This window comes from Solanum verrucosum, unplaced genomic scaffold (assembly GCF_900185275.1).
Source record: "Solanum verrucosum unplaced genomic scaffold, falcon-dt-bn FXZP01000125.1, whole genome shotgun sequence".
NCBI lineage: Eukaryota > Viridiplantae > Streptophyta > Magnoliopsida > Solanales > Solanaceae > Solanum > Solanum verrucosum.
In genome coordinates, this window is record NW_026019923.1 from 3029670 (window position 1) to 3052134 (window position 22465).

Genomic DNA, 22465 nt, shown 5'->3' on the forward strand with positions numbered 1-22465 from the left:
CCTTTTGATCAAGTAGATCAAGCTTACAAAAAAATAATTATACGTATTCTCTCAATAGAATCATCACAAGAAAATACAATTAACATAACAATCAGCTGAAAAACACTAGCACCCAATAACTTTTTCTGATAGGGACTTGCTCCTCCTAATCTAGGGTGTTGCTTGCTTTGTCTCAGCTACTTGTTTTGTTTGCTAGGTTGATACAATTTCTTTTCTAAAATAAAAATCTTCAAATAATATATCGAAATTAAATAATAACAAGATTATTTAGTGAATAACAATATTAATAAAATTTTGTTACAACTAGTTTATCTATACATTCCATAAAAATGGAATCGATAACCTAAAATACAATAAAATAAATTACATGTTACAACTTGTTAAAACATATTTATAGGGAATATATATACGTCAAAAATTCAATATTAATTATTACCAATTGGGGTAACATATGCATTTTTTTAAAATGTTTGTCTCAATGACAATAATAAAATATTTCATTTATCCAAAAATATGTCATTACAAAATTTACTGGCTCAAACAGGTCACGGGATAACACATTTTCAGAAAATAAATATTACTATTCTAAAAAATTCACAATATTTATATTCCTTCTAACAATATATCATAGTAATGATTAATGCACCTCTCAATAATTTCCTAATATTCCTTGAAAATTGTGATGCCTACATTGGTTTGATGACCCTCATATTACGGTTATCTGTTTTGAAGATCAATTAATTTGAATTTACAGTATTTTCTATTAAAAATAATTATATTTTTTGGACTTATCTTCAAAAATTTTGATTAAGAACAAAGAAACCTCTCCACTAAAATTCTTAAATGAGATTCTACTCTTAGTGAATGTCTTCCATTATGAGATCTAAATATGACAACAAAAATTAAAGAGTTAAGATATTGCACAGTTTTTACGTATCACATATGAACCATATTATAAAAGATAAAAAGTTCAAAACATATAGTACAACAAAGTTAAATAAATTGTTTTTAAATAAAAAAACAAAATCCCACAATTTAGTGACATTTTTTTTTGGTTTTCCACCCACATTGGGGCTTGATAATTTAGACTCGTAATGGAATGTCTCACTTGGTAAAATAAAAATTTCCTATCAAAAGCGCCTTCATTTTCAAATTCAAATCTGGAATCTTTGATTAAAAATGAAAAAAATTATCTCTTTTGATGGTCACGATTAGTAACTAAGGCACAACAAGAATTCATGTCCATGTAAAATTAAAGTGAACAAATAAAGTCATTAAGCGAAATTCTCACGCGTGATATAAAATTCAGAATACATAATTATATGAGTTTAAATTATATACACCATCAATATTTTTAAAAAAAAAAACAAAATACTTTTTTACTTGTTAAATTAGAAAAGAACTATATCCTCAAACAAAAAAAGCAAAAGCAAATAATGGACAACTGCTGATATTATATAGTAAAAAGGTTTGTTCAAAAAGCTTATAAATAAAGGACAAAAATTGAGTTAATGTTCCAACAAAAAATTTTAAAAAAAAACTTCTCAGACATTGAGTTGTCTTTGCTTCAGACATCCTCTGTAAGTCATCAATAATACAAATTGTTTTTCAAAATTTGTTGTTTCATTCAAATTCTTGATTTTTGGGTTTTCAAGAAAATTGATATTGATTTTTATTTTATTTTATTTTGGAACAGCAATGGCTGATATTGGTGGAATTTCAGTTTGGGTGATCAATATATGTGTAGTTCTTCTACTCAATCTAATTTCTACTGCATTTGGTAAGTCTACTCATCTTTCCTTTTTGCGGTTTCAACTGAATTCAATGTTTTTCATGTTGCGAAGCTAATACGTACAATAAATATTAATTAAATATCAAAATATAATTCTAAAATTTCAATGGTAAGATTCTACCGATATGTGTTATAGTGGGATGATTGAGAATTGTAATCTTTCTATCTTTCATTTAAGGTCTCGGGCTCAAGTTTTTATATAGAAAAATTATGTTGGGAGCGTTGTCCCAAAAATGGGCCCTACAATATGTAAATTTAAATTAGTCGAACTCCAATACGGATATTGAACATCGAATGACAAAACAACATTAAGTGGCTTTGGGACCATGTATAGCAAGTGTGATAGATGAATTTCCTCGGGACCGATGTAAAGTTTGGTTTACGGGTTTGGCAAAGCGGATAAACTTTAGTCTAAACTTTGCATTTGCCTTAAGAAATCCATTTAACATATACAAACTAACATGTTTTAAAACCCTATAACTTAACATGGTTAAAATATTGAATCCTAAATTCTCAATTGCCCATTCTTAACTAAACGTCTCGATGGAGTTCGAATCATGTAAATTGAAACCTCTAATAAGAAGTGCCTCCTCCCTTAAATCAAAATTAATCGAGGTACTGAATTTCAAATATTAAACAATTAATATAAAAATAAAAAGTATACGCAATATAACCATCCTAGTTTGAAGCTTTGCTTTAATTATTGAAAAATCTTTGACGTATTTGTATTTTGTGATGAGAATATGCTTTTAAAAGAACAAAACATCATGGTCATACTTTTTAGTTGTCTAAAGTTCTTGCGATTTTTATACTATGATTCCAAGAATTGCATTATCCGATCATTTTTACTTGTTATAGCAGATAATTTATTTTATTTTTAAGATTAGAAATCACAGTAGTTAAGGAGACTTACTTGTAGTTATAGATATTATTACTTGACTGATGTAGAAAAAAAGTTATACTACTATATAACTTTTTTCTCGATTATGATTTATGCAAATATTCTCTTTTTAGGCTCCAATTTAGATTTATTTTCTATTTTTAAAAGTTGTGCAAAGATAAATCTTAGGAAATTACACTAAACTGAATGTTAGATTCGGATTTCTCAACCTTACAAGCAAAACAGTAGACCTTCCTCTAACGATTACATTTACTTATAAAAAAAACTATAGTGGTCTAATATTTTTCAGTTTGCATAAAAAAAAATTAGATCATTGTTTAAAAGACCCATGAGCTGAAAAACAAAATTAAAAAAGAGGATCATTAACTAAATAGTTGTCTAAAATAGGGACAACTGGTGAATGCTTTTGTATAATATATAACTTTTTTTTAAAAATCAGCTAATTACAAAAACATTTCTATCATAAATACTAATCCACTCATCAATTTGAAATAATTACATATAATATCACTAATTAACAATTTTGTACCATATTTCAAGTCAAATATACCATTCATTCAGACATCAAGTCAGTTATGTATATCAAGGATACAAAATACATTCTGAAATACATATACATAGGGAGAGAGGCGAGCTAGAGACGAGCTAGAGAGGAGAGAAGCGAGCAAGAGAGTTAGTGTATATCAAATACATGTGAATCACATTAAATGCATGTGTCTTTGATACCAAATACATTATCAAATAGAGAGAGAGAGAGATGTGCATCACAGACACATGTAAATCACACTTGGATATATTGTATCTGAAACCTAATTTGACTTGCACATATCCAAGATACATGTATCTAAGTGCGCCAGATAGATGTATTTGAAGAAGTTAATGTGATACCGAAGGTAATTTCTAAAACTAAACTGAAGGCACTGTACTAAGCCCTAAACTACTAGAATTTGTGTTATTTGCTCCTAACTTAAACTCTTTTTGGGTTAGGTGATGCTTTGGGAGTCAAATTTGGTTACACAGGCCCAGTAGGCCCAAATGGTTGGGGAAGGTTGAGCCCAACATATTCAGTCTGCTCAAATGGCAAATCACAGTCCCCAATTAACATAATTAGTCATAATTGTGCTGTTAACAAGAAGTTAAAGCCCTTGATTATGCAATATAATCATTCTGAAGTTGCTACTTTGGTTGATAATGGCTTTAATGTTGGGGTTAGTTTTCTTATTCTTTTTTATCCTCCAAATTTACTTTTTGCCAATCACATTACTTACATATTTTTTCCATTATTATTAAATTTTCATGAGATTAATTAATAATTACCAATATTTGCAGATAAAATATGGTGAAAATGCAGGAAGTTTAATTGTGGATGGTAAAACTTACAACCTTAAGCAAATGCATTGGCATTCCCCTTCTGAACATACAATTGATGGCAATCGGTATGATTACTCTTTTCTTTCATTTGTATATTTATTTAATAAAATAATATATATATTTTTTTATCATTATAATGAATTAAATGTGTTTTTCTAATTGAAAAAAAAATGTATTATTTATTTAATAATATTTTTTATTTTATTTTTCAGATATGCAGCAGAGCTTCATCTAGTTCATTTTGCTCAAGACAATACTATAGCAGTTTTATCAATCCTCTTCCATTTGGGCCATCCTGATCCCCTAATGACCAAGGTATTATCACTTTATTTTTAGAGCTCAAACTCGAGACTTCTAATAAGGATGGAAATAAATTTGCCCGGCCTGATCACAACTTTTTGGTGGTACTTGAAATTTAATTATCAATGACTAGACATTAACCAATGGAGAACGTATTGTTAATGTTATTGGTTCATTCAAACTCAGTGATTTTAGTTCAGATCTCTCTCACACACATATATATAAAATATATATAAAATAGACTTCGAACTTGATAAGTAAATCAAATGTGTTGTGTATAATCTTGAATCTATAAAATTTAAATTTTAGATTCATTTATCAGTGTCATAGCTTGAAGCGCAAGAGGGTTCAAATAAATCTCCATCCCCAAAAATTATAATGTCTCCTCGACACAACTAATTAAGAGTTCTTATATGTTTACTTCTTTATAATTTTGGTGTACAAGTCGTCGATTGTATCAAATGTTAACCAAAAAAAAAGAAAAATCTTTATGTTTTGAATTTCTTTTAACTAAAATTCTGACTCCAATACTGTCATCTAAAATGTTGTAATTTTTTATTTTTTTTAATGTTGATCAGCTTCAAAACAAACTGAATGAGCTAGCAAGGGATGTAGCAACACATAAAGAAACACAAGTGCAGCTTGGAATAATTGATACACATGAAATAAGGAAACATTCTCACAAATATTACTCTTACGCTGGTTCTTTAACAACTCCACCATGCTCTGAAATTGTCTCTTGGTACATTCTTGGCAAGGTATGCAAATCTTTCTCCTTTATTTTCTTGTTGTATTTTAGTTTAATGTGTTGGTTTATATGAATGCTACATGCACGTATCTTGATTAATTCTACGTGTACCTAATGTCTTTGATCAATACATGCACCAGGTAACTCTGGAATCACCTACTATTTTTGCCTAGGTTGAAATTTGAACCTGAGACCTCATAGTTGTCAACTCACTTCACTGATTACTAAACAACACGTCAACACCATTAGGGATGACAATGGGGCGGAGCGGATGCGGGGTGGGGTGGGGTGGGGTGGGGTGGGGCGGGTTTAAGGTTGTGGGGTGGGTTGAAGTGGGTTTTTTTAAAACTAATGCGGGGAGGGGTGGATTGCAGGTATATGTGATTTTATATGGGTAAACTTAATTTTAATTTTTTACTTGTTACAAGAGTGATAGAGCATTATTAATTAAGATAATTTCTTTAAAGCTACTAAAATATTCAAGATAGTAAATGAAAATGGTTCAATAAAAAATAATTCAATTTCTTACATGTTTCCCAATTGACCTCTAAAAAATAAAATTGTAAGTCACTATCCTATTAAATTAATACAACTTATTGAAAAAATGAATTTTATTTTTTTATTAAACTTAACTAGAAAAGAAAATATTAAAAAAATTATGCGGGACCGGGTCATGCGGAGTGGGTCTGATTGAGCATGAAAGTAGTATGAGATTTAATAGTTAAATGAAATGATGAATATTTTTATTTTTTTAAAATTGTGAATATTATAGGTGAGATCAATATCAAGAGAACAAGTAGAAGAATTGAGAGCTCCATTGGATCCAACATGCAAGAGAAATGCAAGACCAACTCAACCCTTAAATGGAAGACAAATTCAGATGTATGAAGCCCAACCCACCCCTTAATTAAATGGAAGACAAATAAATGTGTACAAATATTCCCCCATAATAAAAGACTCCTTTGAAAAAAGAAAAGAATATTTCGATGATGTGGGTGACACATATTGAATCTTGAAAATTGACCTTTGAGTTATAGTAATGAAAATTGTGCAAGCTTGGCTTAAAAGTTTAGAACAGACGAATAATATCACATCTTGTTAAGAATAACATATTTATTTGATCACTAACATTCTTTCCAAAAGCACTTCTAATAAGTCGCACAATTTGACTAATTGATTCTCCATCTTAAAAATGAAGCAATTAATTTGTTTTCAACTATCTCAAAAGCTTTTCACTTTTCACACTAATTAATCAACCCATTTAAATGTCAAAAGCATGTACGACTAAATTGTTGTCTTTTACTTAGCTAGTTTTTTCTAGGAAGCAAGATCTTTTAATCACATATAATAATAATAATAATAATAATAGAAATTTTTTTATATATACAAATAATTATTTTTTTTATAAAAGACTAGAAAATTATTTCGTTCTATTTTCTAAAAATAATAAATAGACCGTCGTGGAAGCAAACTTCATGTGCAAAGTCCACAATTCTGCCTCGACAGTCTGTATGATTCCTCCCAATTTGCTGTAATCCCATTGTTTAGACTTCTAGTTTTTTTCAATTAATTTTTTTTATAGTTTTGGTATTCAGTAATTCGATTGGTATTTGGAAGTAAAATTTAGAATTATAGTATTCGAGTTTGGATTTGGTATGAGATATTAGTACCATTTGATATTCGGTATTTTCTGAATATCGAATTATTTCCTTAATGAAGATCATATATTAATAGGTTCCTTACTCATTAGTACAAATTCAAAATGAATTAAAGTTAAAGACTAAACATAAACAACTCATACATATATCTTTTAGTTGTGTCAAATTGTTTTTTTAAAAATTTCTTCTTATTTGTTGATCTTTTATTATATTGTACCTCGACATAGAAAAATAGAAATAATTAACGCAATAGTATGAATTTTGTAATACAATTGGTTACAACTTCAATATGGTATTACCGAATTCCACATCCAACCAAAATTTGATTTACCGATTATCAAATTACCGAATCAAATCATAAAATTTTAATATTTGATATCTACTTTTAACTATCAATTACCGAATTATCGAACCCGAAATTCAGAAATTCCAAACTAAATACCGAAGAACTAGGGTTTGAAAAGACCCTATAGAAGACCATGATTACAACAATAATATGACCAATGTAACTCAACAACTAGGGTTTGAAAAGATAAAATATTGTACACACAGATTTTCCATTGTCTACTTCGTAGAAACAGAGAAATTATTTCAATAAACCCTCAATTTAAAAGAAAAGTAACGACTAATAACAATAAAATAATACACAAAGTAAAAAACAATAGTCAATATATATTAAAAACGAACAATAACAACAACAAAATAAGACGGTGACCAAACCATAAATAAACAAACACAAGTGATAAGCAAAATAAAAAATTAACAAGAAACTAAATAAAACACCATGATTATTATTATATAAAGAAAAGTGTAATATTTTCCACCAAAGAAATCCAATATTAGTAGTGGAGTCCTTGTTGTATCAACCATAATATCTTATCTTTGTTTGTATTCACATTTAACAAATAAAATCGCCTCTAGTAAGACACATTTTACTCTTTAGTGAACTTTTTAATATAAACAAAAATCTAACTCACCCCGCAAATCTATTAATTTTACGAGATATATATCACATCTTATCACCCAACAATAGATATCAGATAGCATAAATCTACTATTTCACGATACATACATTACATTTAATCATTTATCACCAATAATAAATATCAGATAATAAATCCATCAAAGCTAAAATAAATATATAAAAAAATTAAACTAAGATCTGTACGTGAAATCTTATGATTCTCAAATTAATCGGAAAAAAAAATACTACACTAGATAATAAAAGAGCAAAAACATTATTTCCAAATCATTTTCATTATAATATTCTAAACTAATAGAAAATAGTATAAATTTACAAACCTTCACTCCAAAACCAAAATATATTTACAATATATATATATATATAAAAAAAAAACCTATTCATCATCATTCTATTATTGAAAAGGTCAAAAATAAAAATAAAAAGGAAAAAACATTTTTATAAAAAAGAAAAATAAATTCCAAAAACATTTTTTTTACCTCGAAATTTAACCGAATAGGTGAACCAAAGCCGTGAAATTTTCCTGCCAAAATTCCAACTACCATCAAGACTTTTCGTGCTTTGGTATTTTACAACTTTCATTGGGACCCACTTAAACAACTGCGTTGATTTCATCGCCTCCCCATGATTCCGATCGCCGGCCGGAAGAGAACCGTTTCATCCCCCCTAAACCAGCCGGTTCAGAAAAAACCGGTTCAACACTAACCGGAGCTCCTCCGCGAGTTTTCCCTACACTCACACTTTTGCTTTTTCTCAGCGGTTTTATCGGCTCCGTCGTCGACTTTGAACCTAGCGTTTTATCAGTACTGGAACTTGCCGGCTTTTTGTTACTCCGATTAGATCGGAATATTGATAGTAATCGTGAACAGAATCCGGATTTGCGTTTCTCTCCATTGTTGCTTCGTGATCTCTCGAGCGAATTTTTTTCACATTTTTTTGATTTCTCCGATGATCGTCGGCTTCGTGATCTACGTTTCGATCTTACTCTTCCCATACAAGATACCTTCGGTGACGACGGTTCCGTACCCGAAGCCGATTTCAACGTGGATTCAGACCTTTTCGCCGGAAAAAGCCTAATGTTCGCCGGTTTACATGTTCTCCGTTTCGAATCGACGTAACTAGTCTTCGGAAATCCAATAATCGAAGCCTTACTTTTCAAAGTCGACGAAAATCTCTGCGAACTCGAATTTGAACCTGGACCGATACCTTTCGTAGACTGTTTACGGTCCAAAAAGGCGTTCCGATCGAACCAATCGAACTCAGCATCTTTCGAAAGCCAGAACGATTCCGGCGGAAAATCAGGCGGATGTTCCGATTGCTTCTCATCGTCTTTCACACGTTTTTCGCCGTCGTCGCTGTCAGCCAAAGTCTCACATGCAACTTTCCGGTCACTTCCGCCGCCGGCACAGGCCGAAACTAGAGTTTCCAAATCAACTTGAGGCATTCTAGAGAGAGAGAGAGAAAGAAGAAGAAGTATATAGAGAGAGAAAATATAAATGTGAAAGGTAGAAATCCTTGGGCGATTTGAGTATACGAAAGTAGATATTTATACATAAATTTTAAAAATTGAAATTGATTTATTTTTATATCTTATAATATACTCCTTCGTCCTAAAAAAAATTATAATTTATAATTCTCGTATAATTATGATAATATAAAATGAGTTTAAATGAAAAATGATATATATATATATATTTCAACTTGATAGAATTGAATCATAGTTATTATTGTTATTGCGACTTTTCTTATCTTAATGACAAAAACATATTTAAAATAATGATCAAACTTTACATGATTAAAATTTCGAAAAACAACAACAATGCTATCCATTCTAGTCTAATTAAGATATATACGTAAATTTTATCCTTATTTTTACAACATTGAAGAGTTACGTTAGATAGATCCTCAACTCAAAGAAACGAAAATAAATAGGGTATAATATACTAGTAATAAACAATGGACTAATGGGATTCTTTTTCTAGAAGGTGAAATTCATTTTTGCCAAAATGAAAGTGAACCAAAGGGAAACTTCCAAAACTTCTTTTTTGTTACTTTTTGAGATAAGTCAAATGATTTGATGAACTTTTTTTGTACATTGTTTACTATGAATCTGTGGGGCACTTTAGAATATTTTTTATTTGTGCTGAATTTTAAGATTGTATTTTTTATTCATGGCAAAAAAGAAAAGAAAAGTGAAGTTAGTTATAAGAGGGACAAATATTTTTAAATTTAGTGTATTACAATATTTGTAAATAATTTAAGAGATCTTTAATTAGTTCAAATAACTTGTTAAGTTTTTTTAAATTATCAAGTTGTTTTTTTTGTGTTTGTCTTTACTACTTTTTGAGTAATTGATGAAAATTGTTATTGTTATTATTATTATTAGGCTTTAATACCACAATTGACTTTTGTACCTAAATTTTGTAAAGTCGTTATTATTATTATTATTAGGCTTTAATACTATAATTGGCTTTTGTATCTAAGTTTTGTACACTCGAACTTTAAACTTTATGATTTTCTAAATTAGTATTTCTAATTGCTCGAAACACGTGTTTTTGAAAATATCGTTTATTGTTGTTCATATGTATGTAACATATGTTTGATTGATTTGGTTGTAAGACATTTGAATCATGCATTTGGAGAGTGTGAATCTGGATTCACAAATATTTTTAGGAATTCGAACAACATGTTATGAAATATAAGATAGCTATATTTGGAGCTCATTCCTCTATTTACTTAAGAACGAGATTAAATTCCACACTTAAATTTTATTTTAAAAACTTTGACTAAAGGAGAAAATGCAAATAAAAAAAAATCTCACACTAGAAGATGTTTATAAGATCGCTACCTAGATTGATTGTTCTATCGCAAATTGTAAAGTACATGAAGATCCACAAATCTTAAAATTGTAAAAGTAGGTATACGAAGCTTCAACTATTGAACTAACAATAAATTAAAGATAGAGATTTTTTTACATAGTTTCATGATGAATTGTGAGGAGGTGTTGACTAGCAAACAACGAAGGAGTTGATGGTGGTGCACCTCTTCCCTCGATGGAGAGTAGCCTTTTAGGTTTTGGTTTGATATTTTATTGAAAAGATGATAGTGACGACTCACTATTTTCTTCCACGTGAATTTGATGTATTAATCACGTTAGTACAAATGAGAAACACGATAAGTTAGAAATATTCCAAAAATTGTTTTGGACTAACTAGAAATTGAAAATTCATGAAATTAAGTATTTTTTTTAATTTTAGTGTATTACAATATTTGTAAATGATTTAAGAAATCTTTAGTTCAAATGTCAATAACTTGTTAAGTTTTTAAGTATCTAATTGTTTTTTTTTGTGTTTGTCATTACTACTTTTTGACGTGAATATACATCACTAGTTTCTTCCACGTAAATATGATGTATATTCACGTCAAGACAAATGAGAAACGTCTTTAAGTTAGAAATATTCAAAAAATTATTTTGGACTAACTAGAAACTGAAAATTTGTGAAATTAAATGGTCGACTTTACTAAATAGCTCCATTATATTAGAAGCATCGATTTGTATGTTAAGCCATTTTAATTTTTTTCCCAAGTGAATTTCTTTCTCTTTATTCTTCATCCCCCCTCCCCAATCATAATATAATAATTCAAAACAAAAGCCAGCAATCAATAATTTAATTATTAGCAATTGATTAGATTAATTAAATACAATAATCAGATATGCATGACTTCTGGTAGGTACCAAATTTGGCGTGTTAGAAGTACGGTGGACATAAAATATAGAAAATCAAATCGAAATTTTTGGTAATTTGGTATTTGGTAATTGGGTATTGATATGATATTCGGGAGTAGAATTTTAGAATTATGGTATTCGGGTTTGAATTCGGTATAAGACATCAGTAACATTTGGTATTTGGTATTTCCAGAATACCGAAATATTTACTTAATGAAGATCATGTATCAACATGTATGTTACTCATTAGTACAAGTTTAAAGAAGAAAGTTAAAGAATGAACATAAACAATTCAAATACATGTCTTTTAGTTGTATCAATTTATTTATCTTGATCTCTTCTTACTTAGTGATCTTCTATTATATCGTCCATCCACATAAAAAAATAGAAATGATTCGAAAAATAGAATCAACTTTGTAATACAATCGGCTACAACTTCAATACGGTATTACCGAATATCATACCAAATCAAAATTTAATTTATCGATTACCAAATTATAGAATCGAAATTTAAAATTTGATATTTGATATCTATTTTTAACTATCAATTATCAAATTACTGAACCCAAAATTTGATAATCTCGAACCGAATACCGAATGTCCCCACCCCAGAAGTACTTTTTAGTGGAATTAGGTTTAAGTAAATGTCAATTATTTTAAAATTCTAGCCTCTAGCCAAAGAATTGAAAGAAAATAAAATTGATTTTTCTAATGAATTTAATATTTGACATCATAAAACTTGGAGGTTGTGACCAATAAACCCAATAATTGAGGGAAAAAAGTCTTATAGATTCTAAAGAATTGTGAGGTGGTTATTATATAAAGGGACAATAATTATTAATTGTATTTAAGTTAAATAAGATGGCGGTGCACTCACTCATTGAAAAATTTGGATATTAATTACTTATTTAAATTTTTAATATTCTTGACAAAAATTCTGGCTTCAATATTTTTAGTTTAAAGTTATGAATATTTTTTTGTTCCTCGATGATATCAAACAATAGTGCTTGTATTGCAAGAGATGCCTGCTTGTTAGGTCCGATATGCTTTACGCTCAAAAGAATGGATCACTATGTAACTGAATTAGTGAAAGTCTGACATACGAAAAAAATCACGACGTAGTGCTGTCTTTCAATTTATTTATTTTAAAAGTAAAGAACGGAGGTTTGGGGTTGGGAAGAAATATAGAGTACGTCCTGTAGAGCACATATACGACACAATCAGGTCGCTGACGCAATGAATCTTTCTCTACTTATAGATAAAGAAGGCCCCAAAATGAATATCGAATATTTGGAAGAATTCTTTTTCCTCAAAATTAGCTTAAACTGATAGGAAAAAAGGAACACCAACCAGATTGATAATTGGTAAGACATTTGTCAAACCAACAAGTAATTAGGTGGATAGAAGCTAGCTACACAACTTTAAATAATGGCATTGGCCAATAATCATATAGCATTAAAATAATATTTATTTTGTTATTAATTACTTTTTTTAATTATTACTTAGTTTAAGATATTCAAATATTCTGGCCCCATATTAGCTTATAGGTTTTAAATTTAGGAATTAAGTTGATGTACTCTTAATTAAAAATGAAAGAAGTCTATATATGTTAGGTACAACAAAATTTGCTTTCACTATAAAACTGATGGCCTAATCCATTGGTGGTCCCTTAAACTTGGCACGATCTTTCACTTAGACACTTTAACTAGGCTTTGTTCATTTTAGACACCTCATGTCACGCCTAACTGTGTCAATTTGACACTTTCTGCTGAGATGGCATAGCAAGTGTGATACACTCACTAGACGTGCGTGAGAGCCTCATTTTACCAAATTTTAAAAAAAAAATTCTTCTTCTTCTTCCCCATTTTTTTGCTACCATTTTCCAAGCTTAAACTATTTCCATGGTGAAATAAATTTGACGATGTCACAAACAAAAAGTGAATTCTAGCGCCCATAAATTTTAAGTTTAAATACTTTCACTTATTTTGTTGTCCTTCTTTCTCCTCAAAATAATTTGAGAAAATCAACATAAATTTCAAGAAGAAAAAAACACTCAAAAATGGCAAGAAATCATATTTTCAATTATCAAATCCTACATTTGGTGGGGAGGGTCGGGGGTGGTGGTGGGTGGAGAAGAAAATCTGAGTGAGAGAGAGGGGTTGGGGTTTGAGGTGGAGGTGGGTAGTAGAGAAGACAATTTGGGGGTGGTGTGGGTATAATTTTCTTTTTATTAAAAGTGTTTTTTTTAAAAATTATTTAGTTAAAGAAATGCCACATGTCAATGAGTCATTGGTAATTTTTTTCCTACTCAAGATTCATCATTTAATAATTTTTTTTTATATATATGCCACGTGTCTTTATTTAATTCGTCACTTTAACACATCATCAGCGAGTATTTTACACACACCTTACAAATTTGGCAGATTGTCGAAAAAGTGTCAAATTTGACACAGTTGGGCGTGACATGAGGTGTCTAAAATGAACAAAGCCTAGTTAAGGTGTCTAAGTGAAAGATCGTGCCAAGTTTAGGGGGCCACCGATGGGTTAGCCCAAAAATGATAGTAACAATTAGGCATTGTCAATAACAACACTCAATTGTCAAGCTTTAATTGACCTTAATTAGAAAGAGTAGTTATTTTTTATCTTCAAAAAGACTAATTAATCAAACTAAACCACTATTAATTAAGTCAACCTCACTAGATAGTAGTATTAGTTTTACCAAACTAGCTAATTAGGTCAATTAAAATGATGGGGAATATAGTAACAACAAGAAGTTACGAACACAAAAAAAATAAAAAATCAAGTGATTTCTTTTCATTTGTCTAAATCTTGATACATAATAAAGTTACTTAGTATTTGTATTGATAGTAGATACATGTGAAACTAATCGAGATGAAACAAGTTGATTGAACACTATGATTAAAAAATTGTGTATACATTTGGTCTTCAAAATCGAAGGTGGAAGCAATTAACCTTATAACATTAGATTTATTTGAACTCAATACTTTGGATATGAATTTCAAATTTACGTATAAAACTCCACTAATATTACGTTAAATAGTTGGTTTGAACTTATTACTTTAAAATAATAATTGTTTCAATTTTCAAATGCTAACAACCTTAACAATCGAACCCATAATATTTAAATTTTAGATTTGTTTCTATCTGCAACCCAAGTCCTAATAATTAAAATTTGCACCACATACAATTCATTAAAAAGAAAAAACGCTTCTTATCAAAGATTTTTTTATTTCCCAAACTCGAAAAAATTGTGATATTTATTTTTTATTTCACCACTTGATGAAGCCTAAGATTAGAGAGAAATATCTTATTGAATAAGTAATAATCATTGTGGGCTAGTATATTTTACATATATAGGTAGAAAAAAATATCAATAAGTGCCTAACAAGTCTATATAATAAAGTCACAAAACTAAGAAAGGAAGAAAAAAAGGAAATTTATTAGGGACCATCACTAAAGAATTAGATATTTCTTCTTTAATAAGAGGTTTCAGATTCAAACTTTAGATATGAAAAAAATTCCTCGATAAAAAAATTCTTCTTTTCGAAATGGGTCATACCGGGTGAAAAATAAAAATATTTTTTTTTATTAGGAACCAATATTCTGATTTTATGTTTTACCTAACAACAATTCTTAAGAAGATTTCGAGAAGAAGTTTATAGAGTAGTAATAAGTACGTAAGCAATGACAAAGAATTGAATTTTCAACTTCTTTTCTTTTTCAATTTATTTATTTCTCTTTTACAAGATTTTGAATTTATAAACCAAGTAGGGTTGTTGGTACAGTACGATTTTGAAAATTTGTGTTAGAATTTTAGTTTCTACACATGATACGTCGATAATTACAATTTGCTCGATTTCATGTTTCATAAAGTTAAAAGTTATGCACACTTGAAGGAGATGATAATTATCTAAATTTGATATTCAATATTTCAATTTATTTTTTAAAATATCAAACACCACTTTTTTTTAAAAAAGAATGCATAGCAAATATCATAATATCAAAATTGAAGCGTCAAAATTAAAATATGATAATTTAATATTTGTCGCACCGTCACCCTGTGCCAAGTCAACAAGGTTTTTATTTTTAATGTTATAAGAAGTGTAAGTACTAATTAGGCAGAATTAATTTGTATTTTACTACGTTTTGGTCTGCTATCATTATCTTTGTTGACTAATAAGTAAAAATATTTACAAATGAGGAAAAAATAGTGTGTGAGAAAATGAAATAAGAGTATCAAAATTCAACTTCTCATTGATTAAAAAAACATGAGCTAGGAAAATATTCTATCTCTATTTTAAAAAAAACAAAACTAATATTATAAATTAAAATGTTCTAGGAAAACTAAAAACCAAAAAGTCAAAGAATGCCCTAAAAATTCTATAAAAGGTTGGTCAAATTGCAATTTGGAAAAAACAACAAAATTTGTAAGTAAAAAAAACATGATGAAGTTGAGAATAAAGATGTACTCAAAATAAGGACAAGAATAAAATATTTACACATTTAGTTACTATTAATAGTAAAAAATATATTTAAAATGTTTTTTTTATCGAGTTTCATATCAAAATTATCAGATGGACAAGTTTTATGTTTGAACTGTAATCAAATGTTTATCGAAATACACCTTGACAAATAGTTATTCCCTTTTTTATTTCATATTTGAAATATCACCATTGTTCAGTTAGGAAAAGAGAACAACTAATAGTTGAGGTATGTTTCGAAAAATATTTAGTGATAAATGAGTTAAAAACTCATACACCTTATAATTTAGATATGAAACTCGAAAAATTAGAATATTCTAGACGTGTCTTTGATCAACAAAATTAAATGTGAAATATGTCCTGTCAACCTCATTTCACTAAGTAGGCGTTTGGCCATGCGATACCATATCACGATATGGTATCGTGAGATGGAATCAGCGTTTGGACATGCGATTTTACGCTGATTTCATCTCATGATTTCATATCATGAGAGGTGATATCATATTCTCCAAAAACCATGATATGGAATTATATGGTGATTCCATATCATGATTTGAGATATTTTAATACAATAATTGATCCATGAGTTTATATTTTGTTAAAATAACCCCACATTTATATCTACTAACCATATGTAAATAAAATTTATAATCACATCATTACTTTTTAAAATTTATTATTCTCACCGAAATATTTTGTCAGCTTGTTAGTTTTATCAAACAAAATAACTTGTTGTCAATTGAGCATCGGGCCACACGAGTTCAAATTGAGAAGGCTTTGGGTATTTTTCTAACCCATCATTGCACGAAATGATAGTCAACGCTCGGCAAGTGAAACTTTTCAACATTCACTTGAAATAATTAACCGGCATGTTAAAATAGTTGCCGAGGCAATTAGCAAGGTGAAGGTGGCACCAACATTTATCCAACCAAAAAATATGACTGGTGTATATTCCAAATTTCGACATAATACTCAATTTTGGCCTTGGTTTAAGGTAAAATTTCAATCACATTAATAAATTTATTTTATGGCCTTAATAAGTGCACATTTATATTTTATGTGTAAGCTATTAGTATTTAGTTACATATTTCCTATCAACTTTGTTTAAAGAGATAATATTTATTTTATGACTTTGCATTGTCTTAGAAACACTATTTTTATTACTCTTACAAACATTATTTTTATGAAGTGCATTCTATAATGCTTCCAATTTATTTTATGTTCACTAAACTAATATTGATGTATTTTTTATTTGGTAGGATTGAGTTGGTGCGATTGATGGAACATATATAGAAGGGGAGGTTCCTAAAGTGGTGCAATTCGGTAAGACTTGATCTGAATCGTAGTTCAGATTCAAGTTGGTTTAGTGAGGGCGACCGCGAAAGTCACCGAATGGGTCAGTCTTTTAGTTCTCCCAGATTACCGTAATCGCAAAGGAAGAACATCCCAAAATGTCTTATGTGCTTGTGATTTTGATATGCGATTTACCTTTGTAGCTGCTGGTTGGGAAGGTACTGCACATGATAGTAAAGTACTTGAGAATGCACTTGTTGAACCAACGTCACAATTTCCATTTCCGCCACATGGTAACTTTAAATTATATCCTTAAAATAAATATTATTTATTTACACAAAGCTGTCTCATTTATGTCACATATGCTTTTAGTAATTCTTTATAAAATGCTGATTTCCGAAACACAAAAGGATTTTTAGCTCCATACAAAGGACTACGCTATCATTTGCAAGATTACTGAGGAAGTGAAAGAGAGCCTCAAAATGCCAAAGAACTATTTAATTATAGGCATTCATCTCTACGCAATGTGATTGAACGAACTTTTGTAATAATTACTTAAGTGGAATAATTTATTATGCGATTTTATATTATTTTTTTTGTTTATTTGATAAGATTGAATAAACAATTGTGGCTATTTTAATAGTTTTACAACTTATGAGATTTTTATGTTTATGAGAAAATATACAACACAAAAATTTCATATCGCATGTCCAAACAAACCTTCAAATTCATCTCATGATTTCATATCATGATACCATATCATGATTTCATATCATGATACCATATCGCATGGCCAAACGGGCCATAAGTAGGCGTTTGGCCATGTGATACCATATCATGATATGGTATCGTGAGATAGAATCAACGTTTGGACATGCGATTTTACGCTGATTCCATCTCATGATTCCATATCATGAGATGTGATTTCATATTCTCCAAAAACTATGATATGAAATTATATGGTAATTCCATATCATGATTTGAGATATTTTTAGTACAAAAACTGATCCACAAGTTTATATTTTGTTAAAACAACCCCACATTTATATCTACTAACCATTTATTTCATATGTAAATAAAATTTATAATCACATCATTACTTTTTAAAAATTATTATTCTCGCCGACATAAAATTTATTATTTTCGCCAACATATAGTCACTTTAACTCACCAACCAATTGTTAAAGTGATGAAATATTTATGGTCTATAAGCATGAAAATATAGTTGCGGATGATATTGACCAACAAATGGCTCAAAGTAACAATGTTGGTTCGTCTTCTCGGTCACATGATCGAGAAATGCAAGTTCAACGTGAGAAAATTGTCAGTATTATGTGGGAGGATTATATTAAAGACTAGTACACTATAATTTATGTTCAATTTTTTTAATTAAATTAAAATTAGATAAAACAATTACTTAATTGGAGAACAAATAGCTTTGTAATAATTTATTATGCGATTTTATAATTTTTTGTTTATTTGATAAGATTGAATAAACAATTGAAGCTATTTTAATAGTTTTACAACTTATGAAATTTTTATGTTTATGAGAAAATATACAATACAAAAATTTCATATCGCATGTCCAAACAAAACTTTAATTTCATCTCATGATACCATATAATGATTCCATATCATGATACCATATCGCATGGCCAAACGGGGAACTAAACACATTTTGATTTGCCCCAGTTTCAAATCATTTAAAAAGTTGTTGATTAATGAGAAGCTTCGTTAGAATGTTTTTCGAAAAAAATATTGTAGTCTTATTTGATACTATGTTATATATAATTGAAACAAAAATATTTTTTTAAAAAACACTTAACAGACTATGAAAATTTAGTAAGAATTGAACGAGTCAAATTATTACCGACTTATTAAGCATATTTCAGTTCAATCTAGAGATGAACATAAATACTAGAAGATTGAAATATCAAATTAAAAATCGAACTAATTTAATTTTTTGATTTTGATTTTGAAAGTTCGATTCTTTAATTCGGTGTCCGATAACATTTTTTATTAAATAAATTTTAAAATTTTGGCTAAATATATTTTAATTTTAAAACCCAAAATCCAAGCCCATTTCAGATTTATGTTTAACCCAATCCCAATTTTGTATTTGGTGCCCTAAAATCAAAATAAAAAAATCTGTTCATCGTTTCACTTTTGTTTACTCTCACCGCACAGCAACCGTCGGCGTCCAGCAGGACAGCGGCGCAGCCACCGTCGGCAACCAGTACGGCAGCGGCGCAGAAACCGTCGTCGACTAGCACGGCAGCAGTGCGTGTATCTCTGACTCTCGTCTCTTAGTCCCTCTTCTCAGTATGTTTAACTTAGTTTACATAGTACCTGGTTTATTCTTTGAATTCATACTCTATTTTCCTGAAATTTTGGCACATGAGAATTTGAGTGTCTGTCATGGGAACTGAACTAATAGTTGTTATTCAGATAGAAAGTGTCTTATTCAACTCTTAAATTAATTTGTAGGAGTTTGTGTTTAGGAGTTCAAGTGATTTGAACATTAGATATAGACTGTGATTGTGCGAATTTTAAGTCTTATCAAGTTTAATCCACTCTTGATAGTGGACTCGAGGAGAGGCGGAGGTAGGCCAAATAAGTATTGGGGAGAGGTGATTATGCACGATATGTAACGTTGCAACTTATCTAGGATTCAGTTTGAATGCTACATGAAGAACATAACCCACATGACGGAACGGGAAGACTATTTGACCTTAGATAGGAGGGTATAGAGGCTGTGAATAAGGCTAGAAGGTTAGTAGTTAGTTGAGGGGTGTTCTTATTACTAGCATATTCATGTCTTTGGCTGAGTGGAGCTCCGTGTTGGTCATAGTATTAGCTTATTCATGTAGTCTTTGGTTTTGGGTTTCTAATTATCATCTGTAATTTAATGCATTTTGCGTTTAGGTGACTGCACCTTGTTGTTATTGTCATGGTTTCTTGCATATATGCTCCACACTACTTTGCTATTTGTTGTCTTGTTTTTCTCTTAATTACTGGTTTGATTTGCTTGAGTCGAGGGTCTTTTGGAAACAACCTCTTTACCTCGGAGAGGTAGTAGAAAGGTTTATTTACACTCTACCCTCCTCAGACCCCACTTTGTGGGATTTCACTGGGTTTATTGTTGTTGTTGGTCAAAGGTCTATTAACTCCAAAGATTTTCAAATTTTGAGTTATCTTATGTTGTTTGTGCTTTCTGTGTAAACCTTTGGTTCAGGAGCTGTTTAGGCTGCCATTTTCAAGTGCTCTTATTGAATATATTCCATCATTATGGATGCTCCGAATGAACTGAGCTACAAACCACCATCAGAATTTGAGGAGGTCAAAAAGGATTCACTTGTCAATCTTAACATTACAGACTCAACTGAGCTCTGGCTTATACAGTGGCCCTTTAATCAAGTAAGATTCATGAGAATTTATTGTTCTTCCACTTTTAGGATGTAATAAGGTGCTTTATTTTCCCAATCAGGTGAAAAATATCCAACTAATGACGATATTTTCTGTCTCTCTATTTCCTTTTCTGGGACAAGCCATGTAAAATTTCCGGTCCTTTCCTAGTTTCTAAGCAAAGAGAGAGTTTACTTATGAGATTTACTATGATTTTGAATGGAATGAGAATGATTCTTAATGTTGGGTGTGTACTTGAGGAGTTGAGGTTGTTAATATATTTTTCAGTCCTTGTCACTTACATCGGTTCTGAGTTTTGACATTTCCAACTGGCTACTCCAGCATCCAGGTCTTGATGGGCAAGAAGTTTCGTTGAAGCTCCATCATGATGGGCACATGGGCAGCTTTGAGGATTCATCTGGCAAGTACAGTCATAAGAATAACATTTACATCTAATTGAGTTTGTCTCCCCATCTCAGCACCTCTAATTTTCATAGCAGGCCTTTTAAGAGAATGAAAGATGCTTTTAATTTCTTAATGTCTTGCTCAATGATTGCTTTTGTAACAGGTAAATCATATGAAGTGGTCAGTTGTAGAGCGCAGGACCCAGATGCGGTGGTCTTTCTACCATCTGAGTCTGAGCCAAAAATTGGTAACTCTTAGTTCCTTTGCATTTTACTATCCACTTGTCTGCTTATTCACTCATGATCTCGACACTCAAAACGTGCAATACTGCAATGTCCCATTGGATATGCCAATTTTTATTTCTTCTTTTGTGATGTTAGTGTCAAGTCAAAGCTTTTCTATTGACAGTTGAGGTGTCATGCTTCATAATCTTGTTGTACCATGCATTATTGTCATGTGAGTACTGAGGCTCGTTTTGTTTGCATATTGAGATTTTACTGCACTCTCTTAGTTGTGCGGAACTTGCACATACTCCAACTACTAATGCTTTTTTGTTTATATTTTTGGTAGAACTTACTGTTATTCCTTAATGTGAACCTCTGTATGATCCAAATGCTGCTAGTTTTCCATTCAAGCACAAAATCAACGCGTTTGAGCAGATTTTTGCATGTTTTGGCAGCTGGCAAAATTTCCCGGCGTGTTTCCCTAATCCATTATCCGGAACCAAGTGAGCTTAAACAGAACAGCATAAACTTGAAGCAGATGATGGCTCAGAGATCGTCTGGTACTACATTGACCAATTCGTCTCGTCACTTTGCAACTCCTAGTCAAAGTACTAGAACACGGAGTATTATGCGATCAGGGAGTTCATCCAAATCTACCAAGAGAAAACACAGTGATGGCGGCCCTGCAAAATCCAATAACCAATCTCTTCAAGATTCAGGCAAAAGTGGTCGTAGTGCATTGACCTCTTCAGGATCCTTCGATCACTCTCAAGATCAAAAATCAAAGAAGAAGAGGAAAATTGATGGTTGAAGTGTTTCCTCTTAAGTGTTCTGAATCGAATTCTTTTTGGTTAAAGAATCTCTTTCTAGTTGCTCTAGTACAATTGAGCGCTTTAACCATTCAGCCATGAACTCAACACGACCTTATTTTCCCTCTTATATTAGTTGTAGAACAAATGTGTGAGGTTTTTGCGCCATAGCTTGTGTGCCTTGTTAATCCCCCCAATGATGGGACCAATATTTAATCAAGTATCAAATGTTATATACCTTTGGTTTTAAACAGTTTTAATATATGTATTAGTTTTACTCTTGATTCAGTATTAGGGTGTATAACTAATGTATACATAGCAAATTATGATATTAGTTATACGTGGATA

At 30.3% G+C, this 22465-nt stretch overlaps 3 protein-coding genes across 3 annotated transcripts; 2 read left to right on the top strand and 1 right to left on the bottom strand.

Annotated features, from left to right (window-relative positions):
- Positions 1-1686: 1686 nt before the first annotated feature.
- Positions 1687-6022, top strand: LOC125825377 (alpha carbonic anhydrase 1, chloroplastic; the record flags this gene model as incomplete). Its single annotated transcript, XM_049504724.1, has 6 exons — positions 1687-1780; positions 3681-3901; positions 4023-4129; positions 4277-4379; positions 4943-5122; positions 5885-6022. Coding segments are annotated over 6 exons (840 nt in total), but the record flags the coding sequence as incomplete, so codon positions are not given.
- A 2305-nt stretch (positions 6023-8327) lies between these two features.
- On the bottom strand, positions 8328-9263 carry LOC125825242 (uncharacterized). The gene has a single exon (XM_049504593.1). The coding sequence runs from the start codon at positions 9194-9196 to the stop codon at positions 8345-8347; it is 852 nt and encodes a 283-aa protein (XP_049360550.1). The 5' UTR covers positions 9197-9263; the 3' UTR covers positions 8328-8344.
- An 11238-nt stretch (positions 9264-20501) lies between these two features.
- On the top strand, positions 20502-22334 carry LOC125825252 (mediator-associated protein 2-like). Its single transcript, XM_049504603.1, has 4 exons — positions 20502-20691; positions 21022-21100; positions 21248-21331; positions 21764-22334. The coding sequence occupies exons 1-4, from the start codon at positions 20563-20565 to the stop codon at positions 22117-22119; spliced, it is 648 nt and encodes a 215-aa protein (XP_049360560.1). The 5' UTR covers positions 20502-20562; the 3' UTR covers positions 22120-22334.
- Positions 22335-22465: the final 131 nt, after the last annotated feature.

Coding starts and splice junctions, on each gene's coding strand:
- LOC125825242 (XM_049504593.1), bottom strand. CDS start 9,196: ATGCCTCAAGTTGATTTGGAAACTCTAGTTTCGGCCTGTGCCGGCGGC.
- LOC125825252 (XM_049504603.1), top strand. CDS start 20,563: ATGGATGCTCCGAATGAACTGAGCTACAAACCACCATCAGAATTTGAG. Junction 20,692..21,021: donor TACAGTGGCCCTTTAATCAA/GTAAGATTCATG, acceptor TGGCTACTCCAG/CATCCAGGTCTTGATGGGCA. Junction 21,101..21,247: donor CAGCTTTGAGGATTCATCTG/GCAAGTACAGTC, acceptor CTTTTGTAACAG/GTAAATCATATGAAGTGGTC.